General features: G+C 34.8%; 1 protein-coding gene across 3 annotated transcripts in view; it reads left to right on the forward strand.

Annotated features, from left to right (window-relative positions):
• Positions 1 to 6834, forward strand: part of GPC5 (glypican 5) — a 1340252-nt gene extending 1333418 nt beyond the window's left edge. For all 3 annotated transcript variants that reach the window (XR_012002022.1, XM_072760855.1, XM_026003619.2), the window contains one exon: positions 3105 to 6834. Coding sequence is in view for 1 of the 3 variants with exons in the window: in XM_026003619.2 (XP_025859404.1) it covers positions 3105 to 3262 (158 nt within the window). In the remaining 2 variants the exon portion in view is untranslated. The remainder of the gene's footprint in view (positions 1 to 3104) is intronic.
• The last annotated feature ends 13253 nt before the right edge of the window (positions 6835 to 20087 follow it).

Consider the following 20087-nt stretch of genomic DNA (forward strand, 5'->3'; position numbering starts at 1 on the left):
CTATTTCAGCTCCTAATCTGTAGATGAGAAAACAATTCTACCTAACTCATTTTACTGTGTGAGAATCACAGTCCTTCTTCAATTTATTCATTCATGGTATTTATTAAAAGCACACTATGTAGTAGACATTTTTATGCCATTTCTAGAGGTAAATTATTTTGACTTTGTTGAATTCAAATAATGACCTACAGTCCCACTCCCAACATTTAAATCTGCACTACATTTTCACCATTGGTAGAAAAGACACCTGTTGGCTTTTTTAAGCCTCATCAAAATATGAAGAGGCAGCCTGTAAATGCATAATGTATATTCAGTCTCCAGCACGGTGCCTGACAGAGGAGTAGCAGAAGGTAACTTTTGCAAGTGAGTGCCCAAATTATTAATTCTTGCCCATGTAATTTTCCTTATTAAAAATAAAGAATGAATTATTCTTAAACATAGTCTTCACTGTTCAGTGAAGACAATTTTCTAAATATATGGATAGATGAAATGGAAAGAGGGAAAAATACCCACATTCCCCTGCCACAAGAAAAAAGCCAGTATATGCATGACATAAAAGAAGCTAAAAGGGGCACCTGGGTGACTTAGTTAGGCTCTGACATGTGATTTCGACTTGGATCATGGTCTCAGGATCCTTGCATCAGGAGGACTCTGTGATCAGCCAGAGTCTGCTTGAGATTCTCTCTTTGCCTCTCCCTCTGCCTATCCCTCTTCTCTGTCTCTAAAATAAATTATTTTCACATCTGAAGTATAGATGTTATTATTAAGTGTAATAGTTCTAAGGATGATGGACCCTGAGACCCTGAACATGAGACTTAGGTAACAACAGTGAAAGATCCCTTCAAGAGCCTTGGGGTGGAGGCTGGAGTTTTGGATCTAATCTGTTAAGAAATCTGAGAGGATGGTAGATTCCTCTTTAAAAAAAAATAAAAAAGAGTGTAGAGATTACTTAAAAATAAAATCTTTCAGGGCACCGGGTGGCTCAGTGGTTGCATGTCTGCCTTTGGCTCAGGTCATGATTCCAGGATTCTGGGATTGAGTCCCGCATCAGGTTCCCCAGAGGAGCCTGCTTCTCCCTCTGCCTATGTCTCTGCCTCTCTCTCTCTCTCTATGTGTGTGTGTGTCTCATGAATAAATAAGATAAATCTTAAAAAAAAAAGATTACTCAAAGATTACTCTGTTTTTGTTTAACGTATTAATGTAATAAATTCCCAAACTAATTTTTTTTCTTTTACGGGTCTTTGGTTAAGCTTTGGTGTAACTTACAAGCTTCGTTAATTAAACTCCTTTAAGAAAACCATCTTTGCATCAAGTAATTGTGGGGCTAGCCTTAGCACACTCAGATGTGAAAATGACATCTGATTGAAGGTGGGATATTCCACCTGGCATCACCTGACTTACAGACATAAGATTTAACATCTTTCTACTTTCATATTTTTACTCATTAGGATACCCCTGAACCCTGACCAGTGGCTGGCTGAATGAATGAAACTCAAAAAAGCATAAGAAAAAGTTACTCATGAATCCAACCCAGGCACCTCTTCAAAGTGCTTTAAAAAAGAAAAGTAAATCCCTTCAAGCTCAAATTTATACAGTTATCTTGGGGAAAAAAAATTTAATTGCCTAAAGTCCTCATAGCTCCTTGTTAAGCTCTGGCCATAACAAGAAATATAAAACCATGACTAAAATATTCACACTCTGGTTCCTATAAAAAAAAAAGAAGAATCACTAGTTTATTCATCTTGCCTAATGACACAGAAGGACAAAACAGGTATCCAAACAATGAATAATAATGTAAGAGCTCAGACTGTAAAATCAATATGTCAGATCAGTAGAGCTGTGCTTCGTTTTAATGTTCTCATCTCTGAATGCAGTACAGCTTACTTTCTGAGTTATATATATGTATTGACCTAATTACATAAATATTGACTTTTCCTTATATGAGGATTTTTTTTTCAATCTCACTGTAATTACGATGTCAATATTTATGGCTGTAGCAACTTGAATTTAAACTTTATTAATTGTGAGTGATAGTGGCATGCCATGAGATATTTCAGATGGCCACATGGTCTCAAAACACTGAAGATCCTACACAGTAGATGATAAGTCAGTAAATCCCCACATATATCATACTAAGGTAAACTTTTTTCAGAAAATGATTATTTCATCCCTAATAATTTGGAAGCTGGTCTCCTCAGTTTGTCAGTTTTCAGAGCATTAAGAAGTAATAACTAGGAAGTACCTGGATCTTGGTCTATGATATTGCCCATTTTGTTTAATCAAACACTTCATTCCTAACATTAATTCCCATTCTATTAACAAATTCTTTGATCTGTTGACAGATACCCACACCTCCGTCCCCACAGGTGTGTATGAGTATAAAGGATATCATTTAATATTATTCTTTGATATTTTTCCAATAAGGAGCCTCTGCATAGTTCAGTCTAAAAACAAAATAGGATCTGTATAAATTCTACTTTTAAAAAATGTCCTATTTCTCCTTATAGGATTTTATTTTCACTAGAAAATTTTCATATACTTACTGCAATTGTTACATATCTGAGGCAAGCAATAGTGCCAGACCTCAGGACTTTTTAATTAACTTTTTAACCAATCAGTGACACTAGAAAAATATTCCAAGTGCTTTAAAAAGCTGGAGAGATTTTTCACTTTGCTCTTACAATAATATTCAGAACTCCTACTTAAGTGCCTGCATCCTCTCATTTAAGAGGAGCAGAAGTGGGATGCCTGAGTGGCTCAGCGGTGGAGCATCTACCTTTGGCTCAGGGTGTGATCTGAGTTCTAGGATCGAGTCCCACATCGGGCTCCCTGCATGGAGCCTGTTTCTCCCTCTGCCTATGTCTCTGCCTCTCTTTCTCTGTGTCTCTCATGAATAAATAAATAAAATCTTAAAAAAAGAAAAAGAAGAGCAGAAGTAACTGCTTCTGCTAACTGCTACACATTAGCCATTTAGATTTAGGTGAACACATAGGGGATCCTAGGATAAAACAATAGTACCTACATTTTGGGGTGAAGAAGTGTTCTAGCCACATCACGGTGAGGTGGTCATGCATGATCCTGTGTTTTCTTATTTGCTTCTGCAGGGATGCCAGAGGAGCTGAACCTCAGTGATATAAAGCAGATCCATCAGACGGGCGGAGGTAGTACTTTAGATACAACTGCAGCAGGATGTTCAGCAGCGACTGAATCTACAGCATTTATACTGATGGGTGTAGTAATGTTACTTCCTTGGCTTTGGTAACTGAACTCTTCCACCTGATATACTGACCTTATTGGAGTCGTGATTTCTCCCATCTTCATCTGATTAGAATAAGATATCTTTTGAATGCAACAATTATATTTATGAAAAGGTATGTCACACTAACTTCTTATAAGCCAAGTGGGAATGTTCACAAAGCATCTAAAAATGATAGGCTGTTTGAAAACATGTCTTCTAGGATTCTAACTTAAATCTTCTTAAAGTCTAACGCATTAAACCTGCAAATGTGAAGAGCACAGAAGCAACTTTGAATAAGAAGGATTTAGTATATCTATAATTTTACTATCTTTGATTCTAAACCCTTTTCTTTGTAAAAGAAAAATGTCTTAAGTTAAAAGTGTATTTGCAGAACAATGAAAACAGCACATAGTATTTCTTAAAATACTGAAATTAGAATTCCATTAAACGAATCAAAATAAATGATGGCAAGTAGTATGCATGAATTGTCAAGAGATTCTTCCATTTTTGCAAGCTATATGAAGAAATTATTTGAAGTCTGTAAGTTATAGAGTAGATTGTTGAGGAGCATTTCATGTAATTTCATTGAGGAAGCTTGATAAATTTTTTCCACTGTAACTTAGCCACTGACAAACCTTAAGCAGAGTATTTTGGTAGCATCTTAGCTTTGTTCCATTACATTCAAGATGCATCTTTCGTATTGTGGCTTTTTTCTCTATCTTTGCCTAATGGATTTAGCCATGTTGCAAACACACACTTGCTCTGGGAATATCTCTAAGAAAGCCATTAATTATTTAGTAGAAAACTTGCAAAGTGATATATTCATCCATCCTCAAAATATTATTTGCTATTTTTTAAATCGATATTAAACAATCGACTACCTATACATTTCTAAGGTTCCTATGAATATCTAAGACATGTACTAATACATAAAATATAGCATATAATCTTTTAGCTCTTTTCCTATTGCACATAAGCAGAGCTGCTAATCCACAGTCCCTGATTTCCCAGTTGTGATAAGATGCCTCAGCAGACCTCAATTAGGATCAGTCTATCGTTGTACTTAAGAAGGAAGAGATAAGTCAGCTTTTATTAAGAAGTATCACATCCAGTTAGTAGCCAGAAATTATTATTAATACAAAGGGACAGAATTGAAAAGAGAAATGCTGAATTTGGAATTTTTTTAAAAAATCAAAAGGATTTGAAATGATCTCTGAGGAAAAGTCAAAGAGGACTCAATCGACAGCAAATATTTGTAAGGTGCAATCAATCTCTCCAAATCAGGAAACTGTACATGATCAAACCATGTTGTCTTGTGGGTTTTAAATTAACCGAATAATCTGACAATGGTCAATTTAAACTATGCTATGTTTAAACTGCCAAATCAGATTTTATTGCCTGTTTAAATAGACCTCAAAACTGTAAGTGTTATTCCACCTGCCACGTCTGGCTGTCATTTTCTTAGGCTTCCATTCCAGATCTTAATATTTATTCCATGATCTACTTGGTTTATACTCATTTGCACCACCACGCTCCACAAATTATAAACTTAAACATATATTTATCTAATCTTTATTTTAAGCTCAGCTTGTTATTTAAATAACAGTGAATATGAAGTCACCCATTTGTGACACTCCTGCCCAAGTCATGGTTGGTTTGTTCTGGCAAAACTTCTTTCCCAACCTTACAGGAATTTGGAAGACAAACTGAAGGTCATAGTTCAGCAGACTAAGATGTTTCCAGATTAAATAACATTATAGGAGATAATGTTAGATGTGGCATAAAAGCAGAATGGTAACAAAGTCAATAGTATAAACTAATATTTTGTATCAACTCAATTTTACATCCTTAAGCTGGTGTTGTCTACCTCCAGGTAGGCACTTTGGACCATACATATCACAACAGTGCTACTCTAGCATAAAACACATGTAGGCTTTTAGGATTCCTTTAAGAGCCAGAGGCATATTTTTCTAAAATTCTCAATGAGGATATTCATTCCTTAATACTCTACTCCATAGCATTGGACATTTGCACAGCTCTTTAATTTAAAATCCCTTTCAAATGGAATAAATGGAATATCCCATTTGACATTCCTCACCCCTCAAGGATGAGCTCAATTTTTAGCCAAATAAAAACAGAAACACTGAGGATTTTTTAAAATATGGCTCAGAATTTGTTTCTGCAGTCTTCCATAAGTCTATAAAGCTTTGAGCAATGGTAAGATTGTTGAATATGTGTCTACTTTCTAAGATGACTTAAAGGATAACATTCAAGTGAGTATATATATTTTAAAATATCACTTACATCTTTATAGTCATATCTTATGCTTTGATCATTTAAAACAGACTTTTTCTTAAATCTGTTATTTTTAATAAATTTAAGTGATCTTGGAACAATCTAGTGTTTTGCATGTATTAGAGAAGAATCTGTTAATGAGCTAACATTTATGTGGCCCTTCCTCTCCATAGCACTGTGATCAGTGTTTTTTATGCACAATCTCCTTTGGTCCTCCCAATAACATTATCACCTCCACTGAACCAATGAGGAAAGTGAAGCTTACAAATATTGTGTAATTTGTCTGGTATTATACAACCTATTACAGTAGAATCAGATGGGTGCATATAAAGGTCTCTAAATAAACTGTAAACATTTCTGGTTCAAAGATAGGATAGCTCTGGAATAGTAGTTAAGAATCATGAGGCTAGCATAAAAATTATTGAGAGGTAATGTAAACCTCCAAACTAGGATTTAAAAAACAAATTCAATTGACTGTATAATTATAAAACTTCATATTAATGCAAAAGCATAAAGAAAAGGAAATGTTAACATGGACTTTTTTCCAGTAATGCCCTCCTACATGTAGAAAACCCATTCAAACACATCAACCCCCAAGATAAATCAGCTACCAAACATGGGAAAGGAAATACACAAGTTTTACAACTAACATGGAATCCTGAAATTCCATTTCTGTGCAGCTGAAGGGTATAAAATATTTCTTTAGCTGTAAGGCACAGAAGGTCATAAAAAATAGCAAGGAAGGCAGGAAGAAAGGTAGGAAAGATGGAAGAAAGACACAGAAAGGCAAGCAGGCAGTAGCAGAGTATTAAAGTCCTAGATTTGCCTTTTTATCCTCTATTTGTTCAGGAATGTCTTATCAATGAAATAATGTCTGAAGTGTTCTCTTGTCATTAAAGGATAGAAGTTAATAAGCTATTTCCTCCCAAATACTCAGATTTCTCTGAAGTGCTCAATGATGATGCTTTGAAAAGGACTCAATTAGCTTAGTGCTTATTGTTTTCAATCACTTAAAATACTGTTTCTATCATCAGAACCCTTCAGGTACAATAAAAGTTGTTTCTTCTTGAGTGAATGAGTTCAACCTAGACTTTTCTGTTATTCTATGAGATATTCACAGGGCAATCTGTGATATCCAGTATTTCTTTATGTTGCAACCTTAGTAGCCTATATAATTACATGAGGTCTATGAAAATTCAGAAATAATTCTTAATGTTGTTAGGTATGACTTTGGGCATATCAAGTTTTTCTTTAAATAAAGATTGTTGTATATTATTTCTGATTAAAATATAGATAAAACATTTCTCAAGTTGAAAGTCTGGTTTCTTTGCCTTTGCTATAATTCCATGGTGACTGCAGTGGTGGTATATCATTATTTTATAAATGCAGATTTAATCTAATGCAGTTCTTAAACTACTCTCTGCTTTCATGTGCAGAAAAATACTAAAGAATGTCTTCACAGTATATTTTATCTTCATAGTAGAAATAATAATATTTAGAACAGGGTGGGATGGGATGAACATTTCTGGATAAATTTGCAAAGATATGACTCAACAGTTTCTCACCTTCCTGTACTTACCAATTGTCAAAATGGAATCATCTTCACTATGAAGGATATGAAAAAATCTCACATCCCCCAAATTTTCACTTTGCCCATACCAAAGGCAGGGGAAAGAGAAGAAGGTAAAAGAATTTGAAACCCCACAGAATTAAAGACAGAATAGTAAATATTTAAAGATCAAGAAGTCATTGGTGACAAAAGGAATAGGATTGACCCACAGGAATAATTTGAGTAACCTGGTAAGTAAATTAGCAAATTCCTACTTTTATGAGTTTCCATACCCACTTTTGAGAAGCACTGAACTAGAAGAAAGGAAGCATCTTAGAAAGAAAGCAGCACGGGAAGGGTATCTGATTTTCCTAAGATTACCCAGTGAAGGCCACCAGCATTAGAAAGAAAAAGTGTTCAGTTGCAAGACAAAGGCTGTGAGCAGTACAGTGTGTGCATCTGTCTCGTCCTAGCTCTTTACGAAATCTAGCCACTGACCAGGTAAAGAATTCTCGACAGTAGCAATTTCTTCAGAATGAGGTCGAAAGACCCACATGGAATCAAGAAAGAGTCCAACTCCATAATTGTGGTCAACATTGTCAAAGACTTCCAGAATGCAATTTACAAAGTAACTGTCCTTTTCCAACTCACCCTGCATGCCAATGGTTCAACCTGCTACCCACGTACACACTTTCACACCCCACACACATTTTCCTGCTGTTCTTTCTATTTCAGTTTTGGTTTCTTATCTATAAAATTGAGTTAAGTGTATCTAACCCACAGAGTTAGAGGACTAGATAAAGTAACACATGTTAGGAATCCTCCTGTCCCACTATACACCTTAATAATTCATGTGTGTTCTTTTCCTATTAAGCCTTTTGTTCAAATGCACATGTTCCCAGGATGTGACAATGACAAAATATTTAGTTACAGATTCTGCCTGTGGATAAGCTTTTGAATTGTAAACAGAGCATCAAGTAGAAGCTTGAAATTGAGTAAGTAGACTTTAGGAAGGGGAAAGAGAAAAATTACAGGAAAAACCCCTCCTGTTTGGTTTCATATTTCAAGTTTTGCTTAGCTTTATCCTGGCAACAAGGCAATAACCTTGCTGAAAATATATTTAAAAAAATATATTGGGAGAGTGGTCTTGCTTTCATTAATTTTACTTTTTAATGTTTCCATAAACATTTTTCAATTTGCCAACATATAGCATAACACCCAGTGCTCATCCCACCAGTGCCCCCCTCAGTGCCCATCACCCAGTCACCCCAACCCCCCGCCCATCTCCCCTTCCACTACCCCTTGTTCATTTCCCAGAGTTAGGTTTCTCTCATGTTTTGTCACCCTCACTGATATTTTCACTCCTTTCCCTTTATTCCTTTTCACTAATTTTTATATTCCCCAAATGAATGAGACCGTATAATGTTTGTCCTTTTCCGATTGACTTATTTCACTCAGCATAATACCCTCCAGGTCCATCCATGTCGGCTTTCATTAATTTTAAAGGGATGTTATCCCTGACCCAATGTTTACTTGTGAATTGATCTCTGTAACAAACTGAAAATCTCAACTTTTCCATCCTGCTTGAAAGTCTTCTGGACCATCATGTTCCAACCCCCATGTTGGCAACTATCCCATGAGGCAGAGCACAGCCCAAGTGAAGCTGAGAACCAATTATCAATAAACAAGCAGTGTGTTGCTCAATATTGCACCAAGAGTCACCACCAACTTGGTTTTTCTGAGTGGCAAAATCACTTCCTTTGGTATACATTGCTATAAGTGACAAAGCGAGTATTTTAAATTGAGCCAAGCCTCAAAATCTTTCTACTGTATCATTCGGTATCCCACAAGCTCAAAAAACATTTGATTGGTCAGATGATTAGGTTGGCCAACTTGCAGATTTTGCAAGGTATTTTTAATGTTTTTCCTTGTTACATTTACTTTTTATTCCCATCTAGTCAACCAGATATTTTTTTTCTTTTGTCTTTCTTTCATCTCAAATTTATCTCTAATAAGGTGAGCATCCTGAAGAGATTCCATATGCTAGATGCCCTAGTGTGGCCATCTGATAGAGAGATTGGCTCAATAACTGACTTATAATCATCCAAAAATGCTGGGGAGACCAGAACAACACAGCTTCAAAGGTTTTGTACTAATTTTGTGTATGACCTCCAGCAACTTCCATACCCTCTCTGAACTACAATTCCTTATCTGTATAATAATGTGCTTGAGCTAAATAATCACTAAATTCCCTTTGGGATTTCTAGTTTTAAAGCAGGAAACATTGATGCAGTGATAGAGAACATTTATTTACTTGATGTCTTATAACCTATTATTGCTTAATATATAAAAAGTTATTTCAAAAACTAAAAGATAGAATGTAATTTTAGTTACAAGTTTATGCATGTGTTTATAACTCAAATTTCCTTATCACAGAGAGAGATGTGGCTTTTCTATATAAGATTGAGTGGGATAATATTTTCATAAGTAAAGGGAAGAATAGCTATACCAAAGGTTCTTCAGCTTTCATTTATTTTTTTATAATAAATTTATTTTTTATTGGTGTTCAATTTGCCAACATACAGAATAACACCCAGTGCTTTCATTTAATGGATAGGACAATACGCCTGAGCAAAGAAATCTACTAAATCATTACATACTTAGCAACTAATTGCTTTTTGTTTTAGCTAATCTTACAGGAGTTGTGATCTGGCGCCTTCACTTGAATTCAGCTGTGGCATCTCACAATATTTAAAAACAAATAAATACATAGAGTGACACTGTTGAAAGAACAAAAGATAAAAGGGTGTGGAAGTAAGAGATGAAGTTATAAAAGTTAGTTTGACAGTGTTTTCCCTTCTCACAGATTTTCCCAGGAGACCCTCTTAAATAGAACTAAACAAATGCTGTTGCCTCTGATGATTTATTGCAGTACAAGCTGACAGAGCATAGAAGCATGTTATCTGGTCCCCTGTAGTGCAGGGGCTAATTCAGAAAATGAAGAAAGACCAGAAGCTCAGCAGTGGGAGCAAATGCTCTATATCACGCAGCAAGTAAGCAGATGGAAGCTTGGAATCACAGCTTATTTAAAAATATAGCTCTTAAACATCGAGTGTTGGTAATTTTAGTATTTTTTCTTCATTTATAAAAGAATTAATGAGAATCTAAAAATTTCATCACAGATGGTTAACTGCAATAAATTTATAATAAATATTTTTACTTTACTACTATTTTAGCTACACATCTATTATGGTATGGGTGTAATGGAAGTGTATATACATTCATGTATTTACAATTTATGCCTACCTATAAAATATACATACACATTCATGTTTTTGCTGTATACATACACATTCATTGGTTTATGTTTTATAAACATATATAAAACACCTCATGTTAATTTGTTCTGGCTTTTTAATCAAAGACTGAGAAGGTCAGTGAAACATAACTTTTTTTTTTTTCAAATTGCTACTTGTTATTTTTCTATAGGAACTTTCATTTTTAATTTGAAACAGATCAGCATTAAACAAGGCTCTCTCACTATACACAAGAGAATTTATATATGGCCACTGCAGCAATAAGATGCATGTAAAAGTTACATATTACAGAAACTTTCACTTACACAGTCTTATATATACATTCTATTTTCCTTAAGAGACTTCCTCAGGGGAACAATGCAACAAACACAAATCGTTAGCTTAGTATTCTTATTACAAAATATATAAAAGTGACTTTTAACTACCCACTTGCTTTTAGCTCATTACCTAACTGGAGGTAAGCTGACCAAGCAAGGAATGGCAAATGAAAGTAACTAAAATTTATCATTTTCCCCAAGTCACAAATTGTGCTTTCTTCTCCTTTAGTGACACTCACTCATCTTTTATCATTCCATTGTCTTGATTATCCAGATTCCGAGTGCCTGTGTGGGCTCTATGTGGGAAACAAGCACTCAGGCTTGGAAAGAAGATGAGTCCTGGTTTTGAATACTAGCTCTGCCACCAACTCACTGAAATATCTGTAAAATAAAGATTATGATACCTCCACCCCTGATTTATTGAGATTCCTGCAGATTTATTGAGAACTTTTCACTAGTGATTGTACCTATTGTGAGTGGAACATTATATTAATATTAGTTAACATCAAAACTTTCTCTTAGGTGAAATCTTTCACAATAAGATGTGAATGATATGTAGAAAAATCATTTGATTTTAAAACTATATGGAAGCCTAAAGATCATGTATTTTTCAGTAAAGAAAGCTAAAATCCAGAAGAGATGTGAATTACTCGAGGTAACACAACCAATTTGAAATAGAAGGCCCGCAAGTGCTCTTTGTTTAAATTAAGTTCTATGTACATTTTGTTGAATAAAAATTTTTGCTTCAAATCAACTAAAAGATGTGTGTTTGTAAATCCTGATATTCAGTAGAAATTGCCTCATAATCACAGGGACTAAACAGAACCGGGTAAATACATCAACATGGAGAATATGCTTCAACTCTTGATTCTGGGGGCCCCAAAGAGAAGATATGGCAATTAGAGAAATTATAAAATCTTAACATTACCTTGACATTCATTAAAATAGTGAGATAATAGAGTTTCATAATATAATAGAGTTTATATATAAGAGAACATATTGAGAGTATTCAGCACATCTTAACTTATTCTAAAATATAGATCATTTTCAAATTTGCCAATAATTTACTTTGAAATATAGGAAATAAAATGTCTTGTGTCACATTTAAAGGTATTAATAGAAACTTTTTTTTTTTACTATTGTTACTGTTTTCTACTATAATATTCGGATTTGCAATCTTCAGATTTTACCATCTCTGTGCCAGATTATATTTAGTTTGTATCCTGAAACATGAAGATCAATAAAACATTTCCATGTTTATTTTAATTGATGTTCTTCATTATTTAAATACTAGTTTACTGTTTAAATACTAGTTTAAAATACTCTAGATTTTAAAATGAGAAAATACGAATATTTGAAATTCTTAACTTCCCACTACAGAACAGGTCCTTCATTCTACTGTAAGTCATAAGGCCAAGTCAGCTAGAGTTGAAATATGTGGCCCTTATTTCCTAGAGTTTTATTCTTTTCTTATAATCCAGGGAGATGTTGTCTTTATTGAGCCAAAAAAGAAAAGTTCTCTTATGCTCTTATTAGCTACCTTTTGTTAAAGCAGAGTAAATTGTCTCCTATAATACAATAAACTTTAGCAACTAAAGGATGGATTCCATTGTAATAATAGAAAAAATAATGTAATGATAAGTATATTCATAGATATTAGCTCATATAGTAACTGAGAAGTTTGCATCTCTGTTCAAGATTTATCTAAAATACAAGATTTTCTGTAAAACCTTAATCAACCTTTGTCCTGATTAAAAGTTTCCATTGAAAATAGGAAATATAACCAAAAATTCTGTCAGCCTCTGTTAATGTTTTGCTGCATTCTAAAAAATCTTGTAAAAATGCAACTATATAAAATATACACACATATATCTAGGTACAGATATCCACGAAGACGACACAGATATATGCATACACAAAAAGATATAGAGGAATGTAGTGATTATATCTTTACACATATATTCAAATATATAACACTTTATAATAATATTGTGCTATGATATTTCTCTAAGCCATATTTATTGCTTAATATATCATAAATTATAATTGATAAAATTATAATTGATTCAAAATACTCTTTTTGTGAATTTCATATCACATATTTAATCAATTCCCTATTGATTATTGAATTATTGCCAAAGTCATAAACAATGTTCCAATGAAAATCTTTATAAATTTATACACCTCTACCTTAGAATAGTTCTCCTTTCTTAGGTGGAATAAGGAAAGGATATTCTTCTACTTGGAATGACCATAATCATAAAGAACAAACCAGCCAACCAAACAATAAAGACACTAGATATATTTTTCATAATCATTGATCCTGTTATACTTCAGTCTAATTAGAAGTAATTCTCTCCTTAAATCAACTTAATATAAAATTAGATTATAATAATTTGAGTATTTATCTTATTTTCTTTGGTATATTAAAGGTTACTAAAGGCTTCCTGAATACTTCACGGTAGCATAGTCTTTTGAAATTAATAGATGTCTAAACATGTGTATTTGATCAAATCTAATTACAAGGAGACACAAAAAGTGTTACTTACTACATTTGTTCTAATCGATTAATCTTAGAAATTTTCTATCTCAAAATATCCTAAAAATAGTCATAATAGGAATAATTTCTGCCTATATCAAAGTAAACTTGGAGAATAGATAATATATAGTAACATGTGAAAATATTTGTAAATAGAAAAAGAATACAGCTTAGAACTGCTACTGTTATAGCTAGTTGTATGATTTGCTGAGAGTCCATACATTTTTCAGTATTCCACATCTTACCTTTTAAAGTAGTGAAATATAACCTGAGACCTGAAATTTTGAATATGTCTGTATCAGAAAAGTTTATTAGATTGTATCTGCCCAGCTCAGAGTCCCTTCTGACGAAAATCAAAATATGATCCCCTTCTCTTAACAGCTGAGTTAATAGGGTGATCCAGGATAGTACTGTCCAATGAAACATAGCGTAAACCACAAAAGTGATTGAAAATTTCCTAAAAGCTACACTTGAAAAAGATACAGCTGATATTAATTTAACAATACATTTTATTTAATCCTATGTGGAATATTATTTTTTCAAGTTCTAATCAGTATAAAATCAGTGAGATATTTTCTACTCTTTATACTTTTTTTTTTTATTCTAGGGTGTGATTCCTGCGTATCTCAGTTTGGACACACCTTACTACAGTTGCCCAACTAGTGGCTACTATCTGCACAACACAGATATAGAATTGGAGAAACCAAGGCACCTTGTTAAAAATAACAATTATTAAGGAAAAAACTAAAGTAGCCTCTCATAGGCTACTTCAAAAATCTGAAGCAGGAGAGTAAATATTAACCTGGAGAAATGCCTTTTCTTCATATATTAGCAAAACCTGTCCTTCCCAGTACTGATAGGAATTGAAAATTATAAAAAAGAGATGTCTTGGATGAGGACAGGAATTCTCTTCTTGATCAAATTCTACTCAGTCTTTTCTGAACACTCTTCTCAAACAGGCCCTGACTTTGGGACTTTCATATTGGTGTCTGTATTGTCCAATTTTAGCAAGAATCCTGCTAAGTCTATTCAGCCAGAATTGTCCATCTGCAATATCTAGTCACCTTCAATATCTAATAGGGTTCCTCATCCTTTACTGTTCCCCCATGTGGTTCTGATCACCCAGGCCTGCTTTCAACAAGAATTTTGTTAGATCACATTAGCCAGAATCCATGTCCGCCTCCCCCCACCCCATATTCATGATGTTTCCTCTTAGTAAGTATTCATCCATTAAAAACAACTAATCCACTTTTCTCCTTGGATATAAATTCCTACCTAGCCTTTTATTCTGAATCAAACATGATCTGTCTCCCCCACTGCAAAGCCCTATTGAAGTGGTCCCTATAATTTATTGAAATAGTCCCCCCTGAATAAAGTCTGCCTCACAGTTTTAACAAGTATCATATAATATTTTTTATTTAAAGGGTAGTACATTCAAAACAGCAGTGTGAGGAACTCAAGGAAGCACTTCCACGAAGAGGCATCTGCTAAGTTAGTCAAAGTTAGCACTGATAATCACCCAAATTCTCTGGAAATTACTTGAAAGGTTTCCACAAATTCAGAAGCACTTACTCATCAAAATCTAAGAAAATCCGGTACAAGCAACATGAGGCAGTGGCAACCATCTCCCACAGATAAGCCTTGAGGAAAAATTCTTATGACAACAGGAACAGCTAAAAGACTTTTTCACCTTGTCCCCACCCTGCCTACCCTCCAACAACCCCCAACCCCCACCCACTCCCTCTGCTTTCTGCCATGGATGAGCTATTCCAGATAGATTATACAGACAGCCATCATCAGTACATCAGTAGATTCTACTTCTCATAGCTTAGTGTTATCAGAGGCTTATATTGACAGTGGCTCCAACCTACTAGCAGTGCCTATTTTCCTCACACTCAACTCCCTCTAAGCAGAGAAGATGCATTGGACAGTGGGTGAAGAGTGCAGTCCTTCCTACTCAAGCAAGTCAAGTTGCAGCTCCCATCTCATTCAGTTCCCACCGTAGAACAATTCTAGGTAGGTTTGGGAGCAACTGAATATCAGCAGGTTCCATCATCCCTGGCTCTACAGAAGATCTGTACTGGGCATGATGGTAACCCAGTAGAATTACCAGTTGTAGCCAAGTATTAGTGTAGCCAAATACTACACAGTAAACAGACAACAATAATCTCTAAAGAGGAATCAGTATCTAGAATTGCTAAAATAGAAGGGAACTTCCTCAACCTGACAAAGTATATCTATTAAAAAATCCACATCTATTATATCTAATGGCAAAACTGCAAGTTTTTTCCCCTAAGATGAGAAATGAGAGAAGGAAGGTGGCTCTCTCCACATTCATTCAACATTGTGCTGGAGGATTTAGCAGGATAATTAAGCAATTAGGCAAGAAAAAGTAGCAGAATAAAAGATATCCAAATTGAAATAAAAAGAAGTAAAGCTATCTTTACTTAAAAATGACTTGAACTTGTATGTATATGAGGAATTCACTAAAAATGTTATTATCAGTGAGTTTGCAAGACAAATTATATTTCTATATCCTAACCATGAACAATCCAAAAAAGAAGAAAGCAACTCCACTTACAATAGCATCAAAAAGAATACTTAGAAATAAATTTAACATAATACGGGCAAGACTTATAAACAAAAATTTATTATACAACTATAAAATAGTACTGGAAGAAATTAAAGATCTAAATAAATGAGAAGATATCTCATGTCCATACATTGGAAGAGTTGATATTATTAAAATGGAAACAATCCCCAAACTGATCTAAAGATTCAATATAATCTATCAAATCCCAGATGGCTTTTTTTCAGAAATCAAAATGCTGATCCTAAAATTCATAAGCAAATGCAAGAAAAAAAGAGACAAACAATCTTGGAAAAGAACAAAGTTGAAAGTCTCATTCTTCCTAATTTCAAAGCACAGTGAGATCTATATTCAAATTTTTAAAATGGCCCAAGAATCTGAACATTTCTCCAAAGAATATATACAAATGGCCAATGAAACCATGAAAAGATGCTCAACATAATTTTTGTCATTAGGGAAATGGAAATCAAAACTACAAGATACCACTTTGTACCAACTAAAGTAGAAGAAAAATAATAAATGTTGGCAAAGATGTAAAGAAATTGGAATCCTCACGTATGGTGAGAATGTAAAATGGGACAGACACTTTATTAAACAGTTTGTCAGTTCCTTAAAATGTTAAAACCTATAATCCAGCAATTTCACTCTTAAGTATATACCCAAGAGGAATAAAATCCTATATCTACACAAAAACATGTACATTAAGCACTATTCATGATAACCAAAAAGTAAAAACAACCCAAATAGCCATCAATTGATGAATAAAATATGGTATATCCACATAGTATTGTTTGACAATAGAAAGTATTGAAGTAGATTGGTAAATGCTACAAATAGATGAACCTTGAAAAAGTATGCTAAGCCAAAGAAGTCAATTACAAAAGATTGCATATTGTATGATTTCATTTTAATGAAATATTCAGGATAGGCAAATCCATAGACATACAAAGTAAATTAATGGCTGTCAGGGCATTGGGGTTGAGGTAGTGGGGAAGGTCATGAAAGTGTCCTAAAATTGTTATGATACATATACAACTCTGAATATATTTAAAACCACTGAATTGTCTGTTTTAAATAGGTTAAACTGATAGTATATGAAATATATTTCAATAAAGCTATTAAAAACAAAGAAAAGGATTGGACAATTTAAACCCTTAAAAGATCAATCCTTTCATCCTAATTCAAAATTAGGGAAGATATCAAGGTGAATACTGACCAAGGACTAATAGCAACACAGAGAAATCTCTACCTCAAGAAATGAAATTCCCACACCTGTGAACAAAACTTAAAAAGGAGGAGGAATGGGGTTTCTAAGGCACTGAGGTGGAAATTACTAGAAGACCCTGAGGGAAAGAGTTGTGACCTAATTAAGTGTCTGTACGAATGGGTCAAAGACTGCTGCAAGTCTGTCATTCTGGCATGATCTCCCTTTACTGAGCCAACCCTGAGGAGAGAAATTACCCTGTAAGACCTACAATGGTAATGACAGGCACCTGCACCCAGGGCTCTTGAAGACAGTTAATGCTTGGGACTTGACTTTAAAGACAATGCTGCTTCTTCAACGCTTCTTTGATACTTCTATAGAAGGAATGTTTGTGTCTATTTCCAAATTCATATATTTTAATCTAATCCCCAGTATGATGGCATTTGGAGGTGGGGCCTTTGGGATGTGATTACGTCATGAGGATGGAGTCTGCATAAGTGGAATTAGTGCCTTTATAAAGGAGGCCCCAGATTGCTCCCTTGTCGTCTTCTACCATGTGAGCTGTCAGTAAAAAGATTTCCATCTACGAACCAGGAAGTGGGCTCTCACCAGACACCAAATCTTCCAATACCCTGATCTTAGGCTTCCCAGCTTCCACAACTGTGAAAAATAAATTTCTGTTGTTTTCAAGCCACCTAATTTATGGTATTCTGGTATAGCAGCTTGATCAAATTTACACACTTACAGATTTTTTTTTTTTTGTCATAAAGGATACTTCTAAACATTTAATGGAGTTTAAAAGAGCTGAATCTTAGAATAAATCATTGAACTCCTTGACAGAGAATAACCTGAGGGAGGGTATTGATCCTCTGTACGAGAACCAACTGTCATTTCCCAGCAAATAGAGAGTCTCTCTGAATTTCCTGCCTGACAGCTGGGCACCAACTCCCTGGACTGGTGCTATGGCAGCCTTTCCCAAGGTAGTCTCTGGTGGCGGTTGCAATACCTAAGTGTGGATTTTAGTTTCACGTGGCAAAAGCTATTAGAATTGCTTCCCCCTTCCAGCTACCCCAGCCCAGACATCAAACACTTTGCTTTACCAAACTGTACCAAATATTTACATGATAAGAATGTCTTGAAGGAAGTGGACTATACATCCTGCAAATCCATTTATATAAGTGTGTTTCACTATAGAATGCTGCCTGTGGATATTATCTGCACCACAATTTGTAAAATCTAATGTGCCTGTGTTACCTGGGCCTTGGCACCTGTGTTGAGGCATGGTTTCCAAGCAGTCGATTTCAAAATCCTTTGATACTTCACCTCTGTTTTTCTTATCTGCTCAGGCACTCCATCCACTGTCCTCATGCACATCAATCTTACACAGGAGCATTTAACCCCTTCATACCTTGTCAGCATGGGATCTTTGGATACATTTCCTTGACACAGGAAATTCATTCCCAGGCAGAAGCCTATACAGATTAACATTTCACTACCGCTGCCCAGGCAGTTATGCTTTTATCCAAGGCACCTTGTAATTATAGTTAATAAAAATACCCCAAAGCAGAAAGTGAATAATACAAGGAGGAAACATATCTTAGCTGGTGCCTATGAGTGGATCTGGCACAACAGCTCTGCATTACCACTACCTCTTTGCCCTAGCTATACACCCACTTTTTTTTAAACAAGATAAACCAAGTGAGTTGCTATTCCTTGTATTCTGAAAGAGGTTAGTTAGTACATACATGCTTTGTAAAGTACTAGAAAGATGTTCACTTTCTAGAGGGCAGGGATGCTTATTAGAAATTACCAGGACATAGAGAACATATCCATGAAGACTACTCTGTTTCATTTTGCTTTGATTTCCTGCTCGTCAGAAATATTCTAGCCTCTAAAGATTTCCACACACCTTGATATTTATCAGATCAAGAGAATGAACAAAAGTATCACAAGCACTGAAAATGAATTACAAATTATACACTATAAATTCCAATGGAATTCCAGTTTTTAAACCAGTTTCTTGTGAATTTGGAGGGCATGACTAAACTACTTATGTTAATTCTGAATGTCTTAACAAAAAACTAGCTTCTGACCCTTGGCCATGTCCTCTGCTATCCAATGAAAGATATGCCAGTCACAGAGATGTTATTAGATTGAGAAACTAATATATTTATCTTACTACTCTCAAAATATAACATGTTCTGACTCTTGCTCTTTCTAGTCTCAAAAGTGTGAACACTGGCTCCCTAACATATTTGAAAGTGACTGTGTCAATGTTCTAGTTGTAGTAGCCTGACATTCTTTCATTTTCCCTACAAGGTTTCTGGAAATGCTTGTTTTCTATTCACAAAATGTTGCTGGATATATTCAAGGTTAGTTGCCATCCCTGCCCTTAAGTAACTTACTATCAAGATAGATATAAGACATATGTGACAGAGCCAGATAATAGACCCCCAAAATCAATTCTCCCCTTTTTTTCTTTGGTAAGAGAACTCACTCATTTTTTTATATGGATTCCCACAATTTCCCAGTATTATTTGCAGCTAGGTGAGGCCAAGACTGAGTTCTAACCAGTGAAATGTAAGCAGAGCTTGTGATGGTTAACTTCATGTGCCACCTTGACAGGCTAAGAAATTCTCAGCTGATAAAACATTATTTCAGAGTGTGCATGCAAGTGTGTCTCTGGAATACATAAGCATTTGAATCAGTAGACCAAATAAAGATCTTCCTCCCCAGTGCAAGTAGGCATCATCCAGTTCATTAAAGGCCTAAATAGAACACAAAGAGAAAGGATGAACTTACTTTCTCTGCTTGAGCTGAGACATTTTCTTTTCCTGCTCTTAGAAGTAAAGAGGGTTGGAGTTTGTCCTTTGGCCCTTCCTACCTTCTCTAACTTGCTGAAACAGAATGTGGATCCAGTGGCTAGATTGTGAAACAAGAGCCACACTGTAGAAATTACAGAGAGTAAACAATGGGCTAGATCCAATATGACTTGCACAGCTGCATATTGGGTTGTCTCCAGTCAACTTTCAAGAGAT

Source organism: Vulpes vulpes, chromosome 6, assembly GCF_048418805.1.
Source record: "Vulpes vulpes isolate BD-2025 chromosome 6, VulVul3, whole genome shotgun sequence".
NCBI classification, from domain to species: domain Eukaryota; kingdom Metazoa; phylum Chordata; class Mammalia; order Carnivora; family Canidae; genus Vulpes; species Vulpes vulpes.